This window comes from Brienomyrus brachyistius, chromosome 5, assembly GCF_023856365.1.
Source record: "Brienomyrus brachyistius isolate T26 chromosome 5, BBRACH_0.4, whole genome shotgun sequence".
Taxonomy (NCBI): domain Eukaryota; kingdom Metazoa; phylum Chordata; class Actinopteri; order Osteoglossiformes; family Mormyridae; genus Brienomyrus; species Brienomyrus brachyistius.
Genome location: NC_064537.1, coordinates 10,532,551 through 10,545,507, shown reverse-complemented (window position 1 = coordinate 10,545,507; position 12,957 = coordinate 10,532,551). Strand labels below are relative to the sequence as shown.

The window sequence follows — 12,957 nt, the reverse complement described above, 5'->3', positions numbered from 1 at the left end:
CAGAGTGTCAATAAGCACGCATTTTAATGTCCTTAAGCAGACATTTTAGCAAGACATGGATAACGTTGCCTTAACAACATAAGCACCATCCCCATCGAGTTCCTTGGCTGTGACAGGCTTGCTGGCGCCCAAGCACGCCATGCAGAGACGGACAGATTACGATATCTAAAATGATAACTGCCCAAAGGCAGTTTTTACTGTGCAGCTGCCTTCGCAGAACATAGCGAGTGTGGGGGATTCGGCACTGAATCAGAACGTACACTGCACTGCTGAACCTAATGGCTATATATTGTTTCTCTAGTTAAAATTCCAGGATAAAAAAAGTGGATATTAACTGGTTCCAAATGGAACTGCTGTCAGCTCAGCTGGCATGTCATTGGGAGATCAAGGGATGCAGCTGTAACACAAACCGATATATGGACCCGATTTTTCAGGGGAATCTCGAAACCTGAGATGCTCTTCGCAAAGCTGACAGGCAGATTCTCCAAAGAAGGAATACAAAGGCAGTGGCTGGACTGAAGGTCTCGTGAGAAAGACACCACAACAGGTCTGATCTCATCAACCGAAAGGATGATCACATACATGGGTAAACACGGCAAGTCAGAAAGTGGTAAACCCTTGTCAAAAGAATCTGACAGGAGATTAAATGGGTCTCATTACTGTTATCAGGCAACCATAGAAGTAGCTGCTTAGCTCTTTCATTTAAATCTTAAGCCATGTTAGCAAGTCATATCTGACCAAGCGTTAAACTACATGGCTTCATGTGCTCCTCCTGACCAGCCAGTTTGTCCCTTGAGGCAACCACAATGCATTATCCTCCATAAGTTTTTGGATTTCTTACATTACAGGGTTTAATTGTTGAGATATGATGAAGGCTGTAGCTGAAACCTTGTCTGCCCATGCAGAATGGTGCGGCCCTCATAGTTAAACTGACTGTGGCAGATATGGATTGTTAATCTAACAACATTCCAGTAGAACAACACTGTAACACAATCTCCTAAAAATAGCAAAGAGTCACAATCCAACACCCTTTTCATGAGTTTTCATGCCAAACAAACCTCAAAGCTTCAGCTGAATCAATGAAGACCACTGTACCGTATCGGCTGACCTTAGATGATGGGGCAGGTGGTAACTGAGCTACCTGTCAGTGGGGAGGGCTTGCTGAGAGTGCTGTACTGGTTGTGCACATAGGGGGCGCCGTGGCGGGAGCTAAAGGCAGGGGAAGAGGCCAACACCAGCTCCTCCTTGATGAGGCAGGCCTTGGGGTGATCCTCAGGCAGCTCTGCTAGTCGCCGGTCCAGGGAGTCTCGCAGAAGGTCCAGCCGCTGGGATGATTCACTCAGGCGGGACTGAGCCTGCAGCACCGACGGGGAATGGGAGGGGGGTGCTGAGGTTTGTCATTTTAAATCTCCACCTGTTGCCCCACCACAAGCTTAAGTAACATTCACATGATCTATGTTCTGCCTTTACTGCACTAATTATATGATTTCTAAAATTACAGGTCATAAATGAAGAACATACCCCTTCCAAACAAACACGATCTAATAGTTGTGCAAAAAGTTCACATTACTACTCCCTGCTGTCTGCTATTGGTGGCTGAATATTATGCTACCATGTTGCTGGTTTCACAAAAACCATTCACCTTGTCCACTTAAACAGCTTACGCAGTCACCTAATTAAATGGCAGTGCTGTGCACATGATCTTAGTGGTCTGCAAGGCAAGCTGCTGAAAGGACGTCTGCAGCGTGTTAGCGGGTGACCCCTGACCTCCAATATGGCTTTTTTGTCCTGAATCTTGGAGGCACCCAGTAGGCGCTGAACGTTTTTGGCCCCCTCCGCCACAGCATGTTCCACGCGGTAATGGTGTCGCAGCTCCTCTATACGCAGCTCTACGCCGCACAGGTCGGGCTTCCCTGTGGCACAAGGGCGTGTGAAAGATGGAACAGGTGACTGAGCACCACGCGTTACTGCAATGTGGGTATGCTCATTTTTTTGCCAGCTCGTGGGTACAGCACTGCAGAAGAATTCTGAATTGGGTCTATTTAGAAAAAAAGACAACAAAGTCTAAACTAAAAACCTGAAACAAAAGGCAGGGAAAAAATGGGCAGATACATCGCTGCAGGATTTAAACAGCATGTTACTACAATAAGAAAAAAAACACAGTGAGCTATAATTCAATGAGACCCGCAAGTTGTTGCACTCCTGCCTAAAAGAAGGGAAGTCGGAACCCAAGGCCTGTATTTACCTTATATCAGATGGGGGGAACACAGTGTAGAGGAGGTCTATAATTACATTACATACTACTTTTCAAAGGGCTAACGCACACATTTTAAAAACTCAGCACCCACACTACAGAATGGTGGGGGATGAACAAGGAGCTTAAGGTAAGAGTCAGACTAACTCAGAGCATAACATTTATGAACCATAAAGATGTGTGCTTTACGCAAAGTTGCCGACTTATCTCCTAATAAGGCTACAGAGCGTTAGGGAGGGAGAACACGGGAAAGGGCGTGGGATGACCCTCGAGACAAGGCCTCAGACAGACAAGGGGGGAAAACCCAAAAAGACAATTCTAGGAAAATGTTTTTCCAGAAATTTAAAACCTGGTGGAATCAAACCGGCACACAAGCTAGAGAAGCCCATTACTGACCACTCTGTAATTGCCTTTACTCTTATGAGCAATAATATTAAAATAGTAACAACAATCGGTGTCTAGCAGAAAATACTGACCAAGTGCATCGTTCAAAGACTCTGACATTACAGCCTTACATTCCCTTAATCTTTTTACTGCTTTGACTCCCACAGTCCAATTTCATTTTGTTCATTTTCGTTCCTCCGATTCCTTCCTTACACCTGCTTAAGCCACGTCTCCAAAGGCCTTGTGCCCGAGCCGCTGTGCTCTGCCATTTTCAGCGCCATTGACTGACTGGCCACCTCCAACATCAGATAAATAAATCTACACACTCTGCTGAATGTCCAACCAGAGGTGGCAAGAGAAGCCCCCATTGCCATGGAAAGATACTAACAGGTGCTGTACTTCTGTCTGCATAAGGTAGTTCATAACCGGCTGCACAAGAGGAATGAGGTGCAAGCTGCCGTCACTGTGATTCAGAGCTGTGCAGGCGTGCCTGAATGCTGGTCAGATTGCACCAGCAGTTCAAGCACGGCAGGGGTCAAACTTGGTGATGTAAAGCAGCGTTTCCCAACCCGGTCCTCAGAGACCCCCAGACAGTCCATGTTTTTGCTCCCTCCCAGCTCCCTGCCAGATTGCACATTTTTGCAAAAACCTGAGGACCAGGCTGGAAAACACTGATGCAGAGGAAGCAGCGAGGTCGGAGAGGAAAAGAGAAACTGCATGTTGAGAGGAAACCAGGAACCCGAGCGGAGAGAGACAGACAGCATGGTTATGTTGTAGAACACTGAGAAAGAGAGACTGTGGTTAAACCACTATAAAGAGGTTATTCAGGCAACAAAGAAACAGCCGTATGGGCCAGTCAGAGAGGCTTACCTTGCACGTCCTCTGTCTGCTGCTCTGTGGCCTGAATGGCCTTGCGGATCTGCATGCGAATGATGTCGATCTTTGTTTTACTGTCCTGCAGCATTTGCTGAGCCGTCTGCAGCAACTTCTTGTCCTGAGAGGGGGGAAAATCCGGCGTGGGTTAATGTTTAAGTGTGGCAGGAGGGGTGAAAGCATGTAAGGTTGGGCCAGCTGGCAGAAACACAGCATCATATATTCAGGTAGATATTTAATGGAAAATGGGTGACTGGTACCTTGGTGGAGCCACTGGCATAGATGGGGATCATGTTCTCGGCTCCCTGCTTGACTTTGAGCTCGATGTTGAGCTGACGCTGCAGGGCTGCAATTCGTTCTTGGTTGGCTGACGGCTGGCTGACAGCCCCAGGGGATTGTGGGGCTTCATCTGGTGGCAGTGGAAAAACCAGTGGTAGCTTTAGAATTTGCAATATGGTTTAATATTAGAACTTATATTTAAAGTCATTAACATTTCTTAATAGAAACAAGAATGATCTGCAATAATACATTCTGCTGTGTATTAAACTCTACATATGCAGAAGAAATTCCAGTCACATTCTTCTCCTACATCTACAGCAGCTCTTGCTGCCAGAAGAGGCATTTTTCCAGCCCTGACCCCGATTGTCCCCGTCCCCTCACCGCGGATATCATCGGGGTGCTTGACGACGATGTGAGCATCCAGCTCCTGCAGCTGGGTGTGCAGGGTGTCCAGGCGCTTGTTGGAGGTGCGCAGCTGGCTGTCCACCTGCACGGCGCTGCGCTTGTCGGTGGTGGCACGCCGCAGCTTCTCAGCACCCTCCTTGATCTTCAGCTCCTTGCGGATCTCACGCCGGATGCGCTCCCGCTGCTTGTCCAGCCTCTGCTGCACGCTGCTGTCCGATAAGTCAGAGCTGTGGTCCAGACCCAGCTGCTCCAGCACTGACAGCCCATCTGGGTCACTCTAACGGAAGGGGGGGGGGGGGGCAGGGGATGAGAGACGAGATGAGAAAGGAGATACGTGGGCTCAAATGGAGCAGTCAGATATAACAGCCAAGCAAGAAAAAAAGAGAGACGTGCCCCGAAGGCAGAACTAGACAATGACATCAACAAGTAGAAACACGCAAGGGAGGCAGTTGGCTTCCTCTGAGGTATCGGGAACAGAGGCAGGCCAACCTCTCTGCAGGTTCTCTACTCCCGAGCCAGCAGCGTCAACAAGGGTGCCGCGTACGGGCGTATATGAACCACAGGTGAAAATAAAAGCTGCCGAGATGAACCAGGGACAGGTCACCTCTTCCAGGGAGGGCCATCCCTCCCCGTGCCAGCACATGGCTCCCCGATGATGGCAGAGCAGCGTCCACGTAGTCAAGGGAGATGACAAGAGAAGGGGATCAGACAGACAGAAGGGGAGCCACACAGCAGGCAGAAGAACAGAGGCAGTGCCGTTTGAGGATGTCCGCCAGAGCGTGGGCCTCAGAGGTTTCCTGTTTCCTGTGTAACTCTGATGACGCGGCGACTCGTGGGGGGGTGGGATTATGGGGGCGGAGCACCTTCCTTATGGCCCTGCTGAGCGACACAACACGGATTACCGTGGGGGGTGGTGGTGGTGGTGGTGGTGGGGGGGGGTTTCCGTGCTTTTAAAGACTGGCGCGAACAGACGTTGACTCATGTTACAGGAAAAGGAGAACAGACTCGGCGTATGATAAGGAAAGAGGAGGTTGCTGGGAGATGGGTAGGGAGGCACTTGAACAGAGCAAATTGCTCGCTTGTGCAATTCATCCGATACACGCAGGCAGGAGAAATAAAAGGAATCAAAACAAGAAAGTTTACTTTGTGATGCCGAGCTTTGAAAAACTGATACGACATCTAGTACACTACCTACCTATAAATCCACTTCCTGTAAAAGTCTGCATTACTGGTTACTTATGTGGCACAAAATACCACAACGACTCAGCCTATCTGGCCACATAAAAAAATCAGCACCTGGCACACCAAGGCAGACTGGTTTGTTAATGACGAGTCACACACCCATGTGAGCCACTGAATGCACAGTCAACGGGATGACCCAGGCAGCGACCACACCTGCCACAGTCACTTGAAACTGTCAAAACAAATGGACAGCGACTATCCAATCAGAAGCTACCAAAATAAGACCTGAAGTATCTCTGAAGCCCTAGAAAAATTGATGGGAAGAGGATCAGGAAACATTACACCACCTTTAGGTGAGATGGAGATCGATTTACGGCTGAAGACAGTCATGTGTACGGTCTGAAGCACCGCCATGCTCTCTCAACCTGAGCCGGTCACCATAGCTACAACAGAAATGTGGTTGCGGGGCCTGTACGGACTGTGTCAACAGAGCGTTGCGATCGGTAGGGCACAGGAGGTGAGGGAGTCTCTGTGTAAAACAGCCCTCAGCAAGCCAGTGGAGACCTGGCTAAATGTGCACAGAGAGACAGTCATGCTCAGCAGTCCCATGGCTGCTGTATTCCACATGGAAGGTTATTCACGTGTCACTTAACAAATAGCAGATCATGAACAAAACATGCCTGCTGCATTAGTAATACCATTTTAGGTGGGGATTTCCTAAGGATACATTTGTAGGCAAAGCCCAAGTTGCTCTAGGGTGACATGTCGCACCCTGGTGATACACGTCACGGTTGGGAAGGTCCTCAGGCAAAACGGGTAAATGCTCTGGGTGTATGAACACCCCCCTCCAGCCCAGCCAGTCTGACTTATGAGGCAGATGGAGCACCTACAAAAAGGCAATATTGCTCAAACCATGTGAGAGGGAGACATGATACTGACAAGCCAGAGACGGAAGGACAGCAGACAGGCGGAAGTGTCAAATACAGCCTAGTTTCTGCTGTTTTCTACCCTTTTTTCCATTTCAGCCCAGAACACAGAAGTAACAGCATAAAAAGGGTTGACTTTCTTAGTACTATTGTTTCGATTTTTTTGTGCTTGCTTTGTATAAAACTTTTTTTTTTAATGAAATAAAATCCATATTAACATTTTAGGGGAGAGAAAGATCTGACACTTAAAAAAAAACTCATACTTTTAAACATACATGGGTATGAGCACTATGCACACACAGCCAAGATGAGTATGTTACCGAAGGAGCTGGGTGGCTGCAAGGGTGCGCCATTAATGGCAAAATAGTCTAATGAGAAAACTAGAGACAGAACAAGGCAAGCAAGAGAGAAGCAGTCACATGACGGGAAACAAGTGGAAGAGAGAAAACAACACCCTGATCTTGGAGAACTAACAAAAACATATATATGAAGTCCCCCTGGCCCCCAAAACATTTTTAGTGACAAGACAAACAAACTGAAAGGACTCTCTGCAGAGGAAGTAGAGCAGGATGAAGAAGGTAAGCACATGAAGGAGCTGTGGTCCAGACAGACACAGGCGATCCCCCTGGGGGCCTACCACTACCTCTAGGTCAGCGTGACTGTTGTCCTCGGTCTGCTCACCCGGACCCTCTGACACCGATCCCTCGCTGGCCATGGTTCCCCACCCCCAAATGCCCCCCCCCCCCCTTTCCCTTGTCGATGCACTCGACCGTTGCCAAAGTGTTCCTCTCCCCAAAAAACTCCTTATTTCCTGCTCCTGGAGTCCACAATGACCTTCCTGCTGCCCAGAGGGAGGGAATAATAATAAAAAAAAGACAGGAAAGAAATCCCCGCGAATCCTGTGATGTGTGGGGAACCAGAGCAGAGCAACAGAACAGTGCACTGGGCCACACCCCGCGACTTCCTGTACTTCAGCAGCTGTGAGAGAGAGAGTGTGTGCAAGACAGAGAGGCGAACTCAGACACAGATATAAACAGCGGGAGAGACAGGCACAGCTTTTGTGAGTGAGAAATTGCAGTCGCGCAACTTCCTTCCTGTCGTTGGCTCTGTCTCAGCAGCAACACACTGGCAAACTTCAACGCTCCCCCAGCCCCCCCACCCAGAATGGGAATTCATGAAACGTCATTAATATTAAGGGACCACTGCCCTCCTCTCCACTGTGTTGCGTACATGTGTAAACACAGGTCATAGGCAGCACACATTATGGGGGAGCAACTATCTGTATTTTAAGCTAGATGGAGCAGGAGAGTAGCATGAGGTACAAACAAAGCAACACAGATGGAAAGAGGAGAGGAATTTGGCTGATAGAACCTTGAGTATAATAAGCAGGAGATGCTGAAGGGCTGCTGCTGTGCTATAAAGGCCTTCATTACCATCTTATTCTAATTTCAAAATGTATTACTTGCTTGATGAACTTTTATCCAAACCAAGAAAAACAGCTTAAAAATCATTATTACTGGTCATCTACCAATATCTTTAAGGTAAAGCATATTTCATAAAAATGTTAAAAAGTCGAACATCTTCCTGGATTTGAAAATGTATCAATCACCTTTTGCCCTCTATCCCAGTTCCTAACTCTGTACAATCACGTCCCAGTTTTGCTACTCCGCAGGGGAAATCTGTGTCACAGGCATTACAGCCTTCACAGTCCTGCTAATTTCTAGGGAGGGATCCAGTTATGCAGCATACACACCACCCCCCCCACCAGAGACTCAATTAGTCCATTTCCAGCAAAGCCGCCCGTCACTTAACGCCCACGTTTGCTTTATCAGCTGAATCCTTCTGTGGATCTTTTGTGTGTCAGTCAGACTGGGGGGAGGGCCCTCCTCGTCAAGGAGACAATCTCGCTTCACTCAGTGGGTTCCCGGGCTTATGATTCTTTAGCTACAAGGTTGGTGCAAAGCAGTGGAAACAGGCCAGAAACACACAAGCCACGTGCACAAACATAAATGCACATTACATTTTGAAAGTTCAGAAGACTGAACTCTAGCAAAGAAGAAACCCAGGCAAAGAGGGGATATTTTTTCATGTATGCATGAACAGATAAGTAATGAAAATGAAAACAAAAGCAAAAAAAGCTTTGCTTAATTCCTTCACAAAACCCCAATTGTACTCTGCCACTCTTTGCTGTAGACAGCCCGTGCCACAGTGGTCAAGGCATTGGACTCATCCGCATATTTAAGCTGCAGATGCACAATCCAGAAGTGCTGCTCCTAAACCATCAAGAACATTCCCATACGTAACTGTACGCATGTATACCAAATAAATGTACAACCACATGTCTGTCCTCAGAATGATGTGGGCACTTTGAAGCCCACGGTTGTCCTGCAGGGAGACACGTCAGCACATTTAAACATGAGTCAGCTTATAGAAGCAGAAGGTGTTTTTAAAGGAAATGCTATATTTACACAATCATGTGTGTATCCACCCAAAACCAAAAGTAATCATCCAACGAGAACAAGGCCACCAAAGAGCCAATAGCGATACTAACTGACAGCTAGTCAGCTGGTATATACTAGCACCAAGGCAAACAAGTGACAAACCACCAAATGAACACATGCATCAATTCTGACACCTTTATTCACACACCTAAAGAGTACCAAAAGCAGTGTCGAATGAATGCTCCTCTCCTCCAGGAGGCCCAAGCCTAGAATGCTAACCCTTAATAAAGATTTAATGTCGTGTTGACGTGGCTGCGTCTATAAATAGAGATACCGTGTCCAATTCAGTTACTTTGAGGAAACTTCTTGCCACATATTTATGCATCTGTTCCCAGATCAGCTTAAAGCCACCCTGCCGTGATGAAGCTGTCATAATCACCATCTGACCTAAAGACTGACATAAATAAAAATCAATGGCAACTATATACAACTGGTACATTCTGCATACTAGTAATTTGCATGAGAACATTCCCTGGTTGTGTACAACACCACAATGGTGTATTTTGCATGGCTTCCACACAGAATGATGCTGAATGACTGGATATGAAAATCCTACCACTGCAGCAAAAAAAACGACAGAATATTTAATGGAGGCAGGTGTTACACAGAATCTTTCTCCTGTTCAGAACTAAAGGACATTATTTGCAAATGTTTGAATACAGGATTGAATACAGAATACAGGGAACTCAGGGTTAATAGTTCCTTATACCTCAAGTTAACAATTATGAGTCTGATTTTATCATTTTGATTTCCGCAAATAAAACCTAAAATAAATTACAAATACCACAAAATGAGATGTCCTTTTTAGCAGCCTGCACACACAAAGAAAACTGGCGATGACAATCTGCACATAGTTAGTTTGGTGCCTCAAGAAAGAATTATGGCAACATTAACAATAAAGGTTTTTACAACATGCTAATGAAAGTGTTAGGGGTAATTTGATTAGTAACCCATTTTCATGCAATGTTAATACTTCCAGAAAATGCTGAATACACTGTTGTTTCGACACATAACTGTAAAACTGTAATTTGATTGAAAGTTACATTTGGAAAGAACTGGGGTTAGAATTGCAGGCTTTTCAGAAACATGAGCTATATACAGAAGTATAAGCTCAAATCTCACGTGCAGCTCAAAATCAGAGAGAACAAAACAATGTTCTAAATACTATACCAGGGCAAAGTCCAGGACAAAACAAGAAAACACAATTCTGCTGCGGTGCACCTATAAAAATTCAGTACCGTTCAGTGTACAAGGTAGAAACCTTATCAAGTATTATTAAGTAATAACATAATAGTAAGTAAAACAGTCCCCTCTGTCATAATAAGATAATATAAGATAAGATATGCACCACAGCATAACGACTATTCGGGTAACTACACTCAGCTGGGCTTCCTCCACATAGCAACAGTTCCCTGGTCACACAGGCCTCCTGGGAACACTCCTTGTGCAGGTAAAGTTACAAACTGGGGCCAAGACTGACCCTGTATCACACATAGTCACCCAACCTCTATACAGGCCATCCCTTATAGGGTAATGGCTGAACAAATTAATCAGCTGACAAACATGTATACATTTATTCAATGTTAGTGGAGCAAACAACAAGCAGTAGGGTAGAGTATTGTTCCCACAGGTGTCACATCGCAGCAGTTTGACTAGCACAGCAGGAGAACTGGGAATGCTAAATACCAATAGTAGACAAGTGGAGGAAAGGCAACCCACCAAAATCTAACCAACCCCTGGGGTTGAGGCACTGATGCAGTGACCGTGAACCCTTGGGAAACTTGAACCATCACTGGCAACAGAACAATACCAACCCTATTCTGTCACTATGAAACTGTCCTTCAAAGTCCACTAATGACTTAGTTCAGATGCATAATGTAGTGTGATCTACAGAACCCATTGTATGAGTGAGGCCTCCATCAATTTACATAGGGAACCTCAAAAAAGCAACTGAAACCCAACACAAAAATTTTAATGCAAATTTTACTTTGAATGAATCTGGAGTTGAGAAACTGGAATAACGACATCAGTATTGAGGATTTCCATTTTAACCTAATACAAAGGCATAAAACCCCTTAATAATTAAAACTGAAAAAGAAAAATGCAAGATTCAGTAGAAAATTTTTATGGTTTTTCTGTCATGCTAGTACTGGGTACCAACAAGAAATGGACAAAGAACTACAGGCAGTTAGAAAGACCAAACATTGCTTCTGTGCATTCTGCTCACACTAACTTTTCTCCACATAGCTCCATTCAGTCTGGGATTTGGACTTTAGGCATTTGTGGCACTGGGTTGAGGTGACAAACAGTGAATGCCAAGTGCCTCTTCCCCCTTCTCATGCCTTGGCGCAGCCTGTTTGTTTACAGTCAACAGAAGAGGCCACTAATATGCTAAGCTGAGGTATAACAGATAAATTCACTGATTTGTATGATGTTCAACAGCATTTTGGGGCCTTTCTGCTTGGATGAGGCAGCAGAGAGTTGTTAAGCTATGCTTGCAATATAGCTTCTAATGAGGGTTACAGCCCCTGTAGTTCGGAACCCGAGGAGTTGAAGGAGGAACCTTGGACCAAGATGCAACTCACTTGTCTCAGGGAGCAGTATCTGGAAACAGAGAGGCCTCCAGCTAATCACAACTGCATCCAGCTTATCAAAGGGCGGCATCCCCAACTGTACCTAAGGGAATTCCAAAAATTCCACTTTGATGACATCATCAAGTGCCAGGCACTTTGTGGCAGACAACTCTAAGCAACATGCTGTTTTACTTATGCCAGAGAAGAATGGGAGTAAGGCTTCCCCAGGATAACCTTGCATCAGTATTCACCCTCATTGCTTCTGAATCACTGTTACCAGCACCACACCTAATGATCCATCATCAACTCCTGCCTGGCTCGCTTTCCACTGTTGTATCAAAACAACTTCCAGCAAGCAGAGGGAAAAACCGAGGTGAAATAAGAACTTCACAAATGTACAGTAAAAGTATATCCATCCACTCTGGGCTTGCATAGCACAGGGAATGTACATTTAATCATTTATATTTAACAAACCAGGTCAAGTGCCTTTTTCCCCAATGCTAATATTCTCTGGGTTTGGGGAATAACTTTAATGCTATTAGGTCACAAGGTCAGCTCACTTAGCCCTACCTTCACTGCTACTCTACAACCCCCCCCCGCAACTATGCTTGTTAATGCCATCTTCCTTCCTGTCAACAAGCCTCCCATTTTCATTTTTCCATTTTCTATTCTTTGCAGATGGTTTCCTGGGATTTGAGAGGTACAGATTTGGAACTAGGGATGGGATCATAAAGGGAGGGGGGAGAAGGAGCAGAGAGAAGAAGAGCAGAGCTGAAGCAGACAGCCATGCCCCGGCCAGCACGTGACAAGCTAGAGGTTTTGTGAGCAGAGATAGTAGGATGACTTGAATAAATACAAGGGGAAAAAATGAGAGGTCAGACAAGTCCAGTTCAGGTCAGATGAGAACCAGCACTGACAGAAACAGAATATAGCATTTTCCCACCATGTTTTTAAGTGTCACAGCGCTTGTTTCCAGCACAAGATGTGAAGCACAGACACGTTACTGACCAGTAACCCTACACCATGATCCAGTGTCCCTAGCAGACAGCAGAGGGGGGGAGGGGAACAGGGGTCTTTATTTTGGCTGGGAGTTCTGGGACAAAGACAGTGACTCTGAGAATGAGAAAGAGGGGGTTTGAAAACTGATTTTAGCATGTGTTCTCCCTCAGCTACATGACGTACACCAACACCTAACATATTAAAATCAAAGCTGAACAAAACTGAATGACACCAGGCCCTGTATTCTTACATACATACACATTTATGCATCCTTTTAAGACGTACACAAACAAACCACAAATTACACCGTGTAAACACAAACTGGATCAGAGCTGCTCAGGCACAAACAAATGAAGCAATAGTGCAAACACACCAGCCGTTAACATTCTGAGACTGTAACGTCAACCAGCCATGGAGTCTTAAGACATGCCATAACATCAGGTATGTAGTATATCAGGAAAAGGAGCAGATGGTTCCAAATAAGTAAAATGCAGAACTATATTAAAACTCCAGAATAATATGAGTGGAAACCTGGGGGCGGTGGGGGGGGGGGGTCATGGGATGTATTTGCTATCTGACTA

At 45.8% G+C, this 12,957-nt stretch overlaps 1 protein-coding gene across 5 annotated transcripts in view; it reads right to left on the bottom strand.

The window, feature by feature from the left end:
• Nucleotides 1-12,957, bottom strand: part of pkn1a (protein kinase N1a) — a 33,467-nt gene that overhangs the window by 11,905 nt on the left and 8,605 nt on the right. Inside the window, exons 1-6 of one of the 5 annotated variants that reach the window (XM_049015743.1) lie at nt 6,941-7,416; nt 4,172-4,472; nt 3,772-3,920; nt 3,509-3,632; nt 1,768-1,913; nt 1,142-1,355 (exon numbers count right to left, since the gene is read on the bottom strand). In XM_049015743.1, coding sequence (XP_048871700.1) covers nt 1,142-1,355; nt 1,768-1,913; nt 3,509-3,632; nt 3,772-3,920; nt 4,172-4,472; nt 6,941-7,018 — 1,012 coding nt within the window. In that variant the 5' untranslated portion in view covers nt 7,019-7,416. Of the gene's footprint in view, nt 1-1,141; nt 1,356-1,767; nt 1,914-3,508; nt 3,633-3,771; nt 3,921-4,171; nt 4,473-4,799; nt 5,040-6,940; nt 7,417-12,957 lie in introns of those variants that run through there. The other 4 variants (XM_049015739.1, XM_049015740.1, XM_049015741.1 and 1 more) reach the window with 4 other exon arrangements.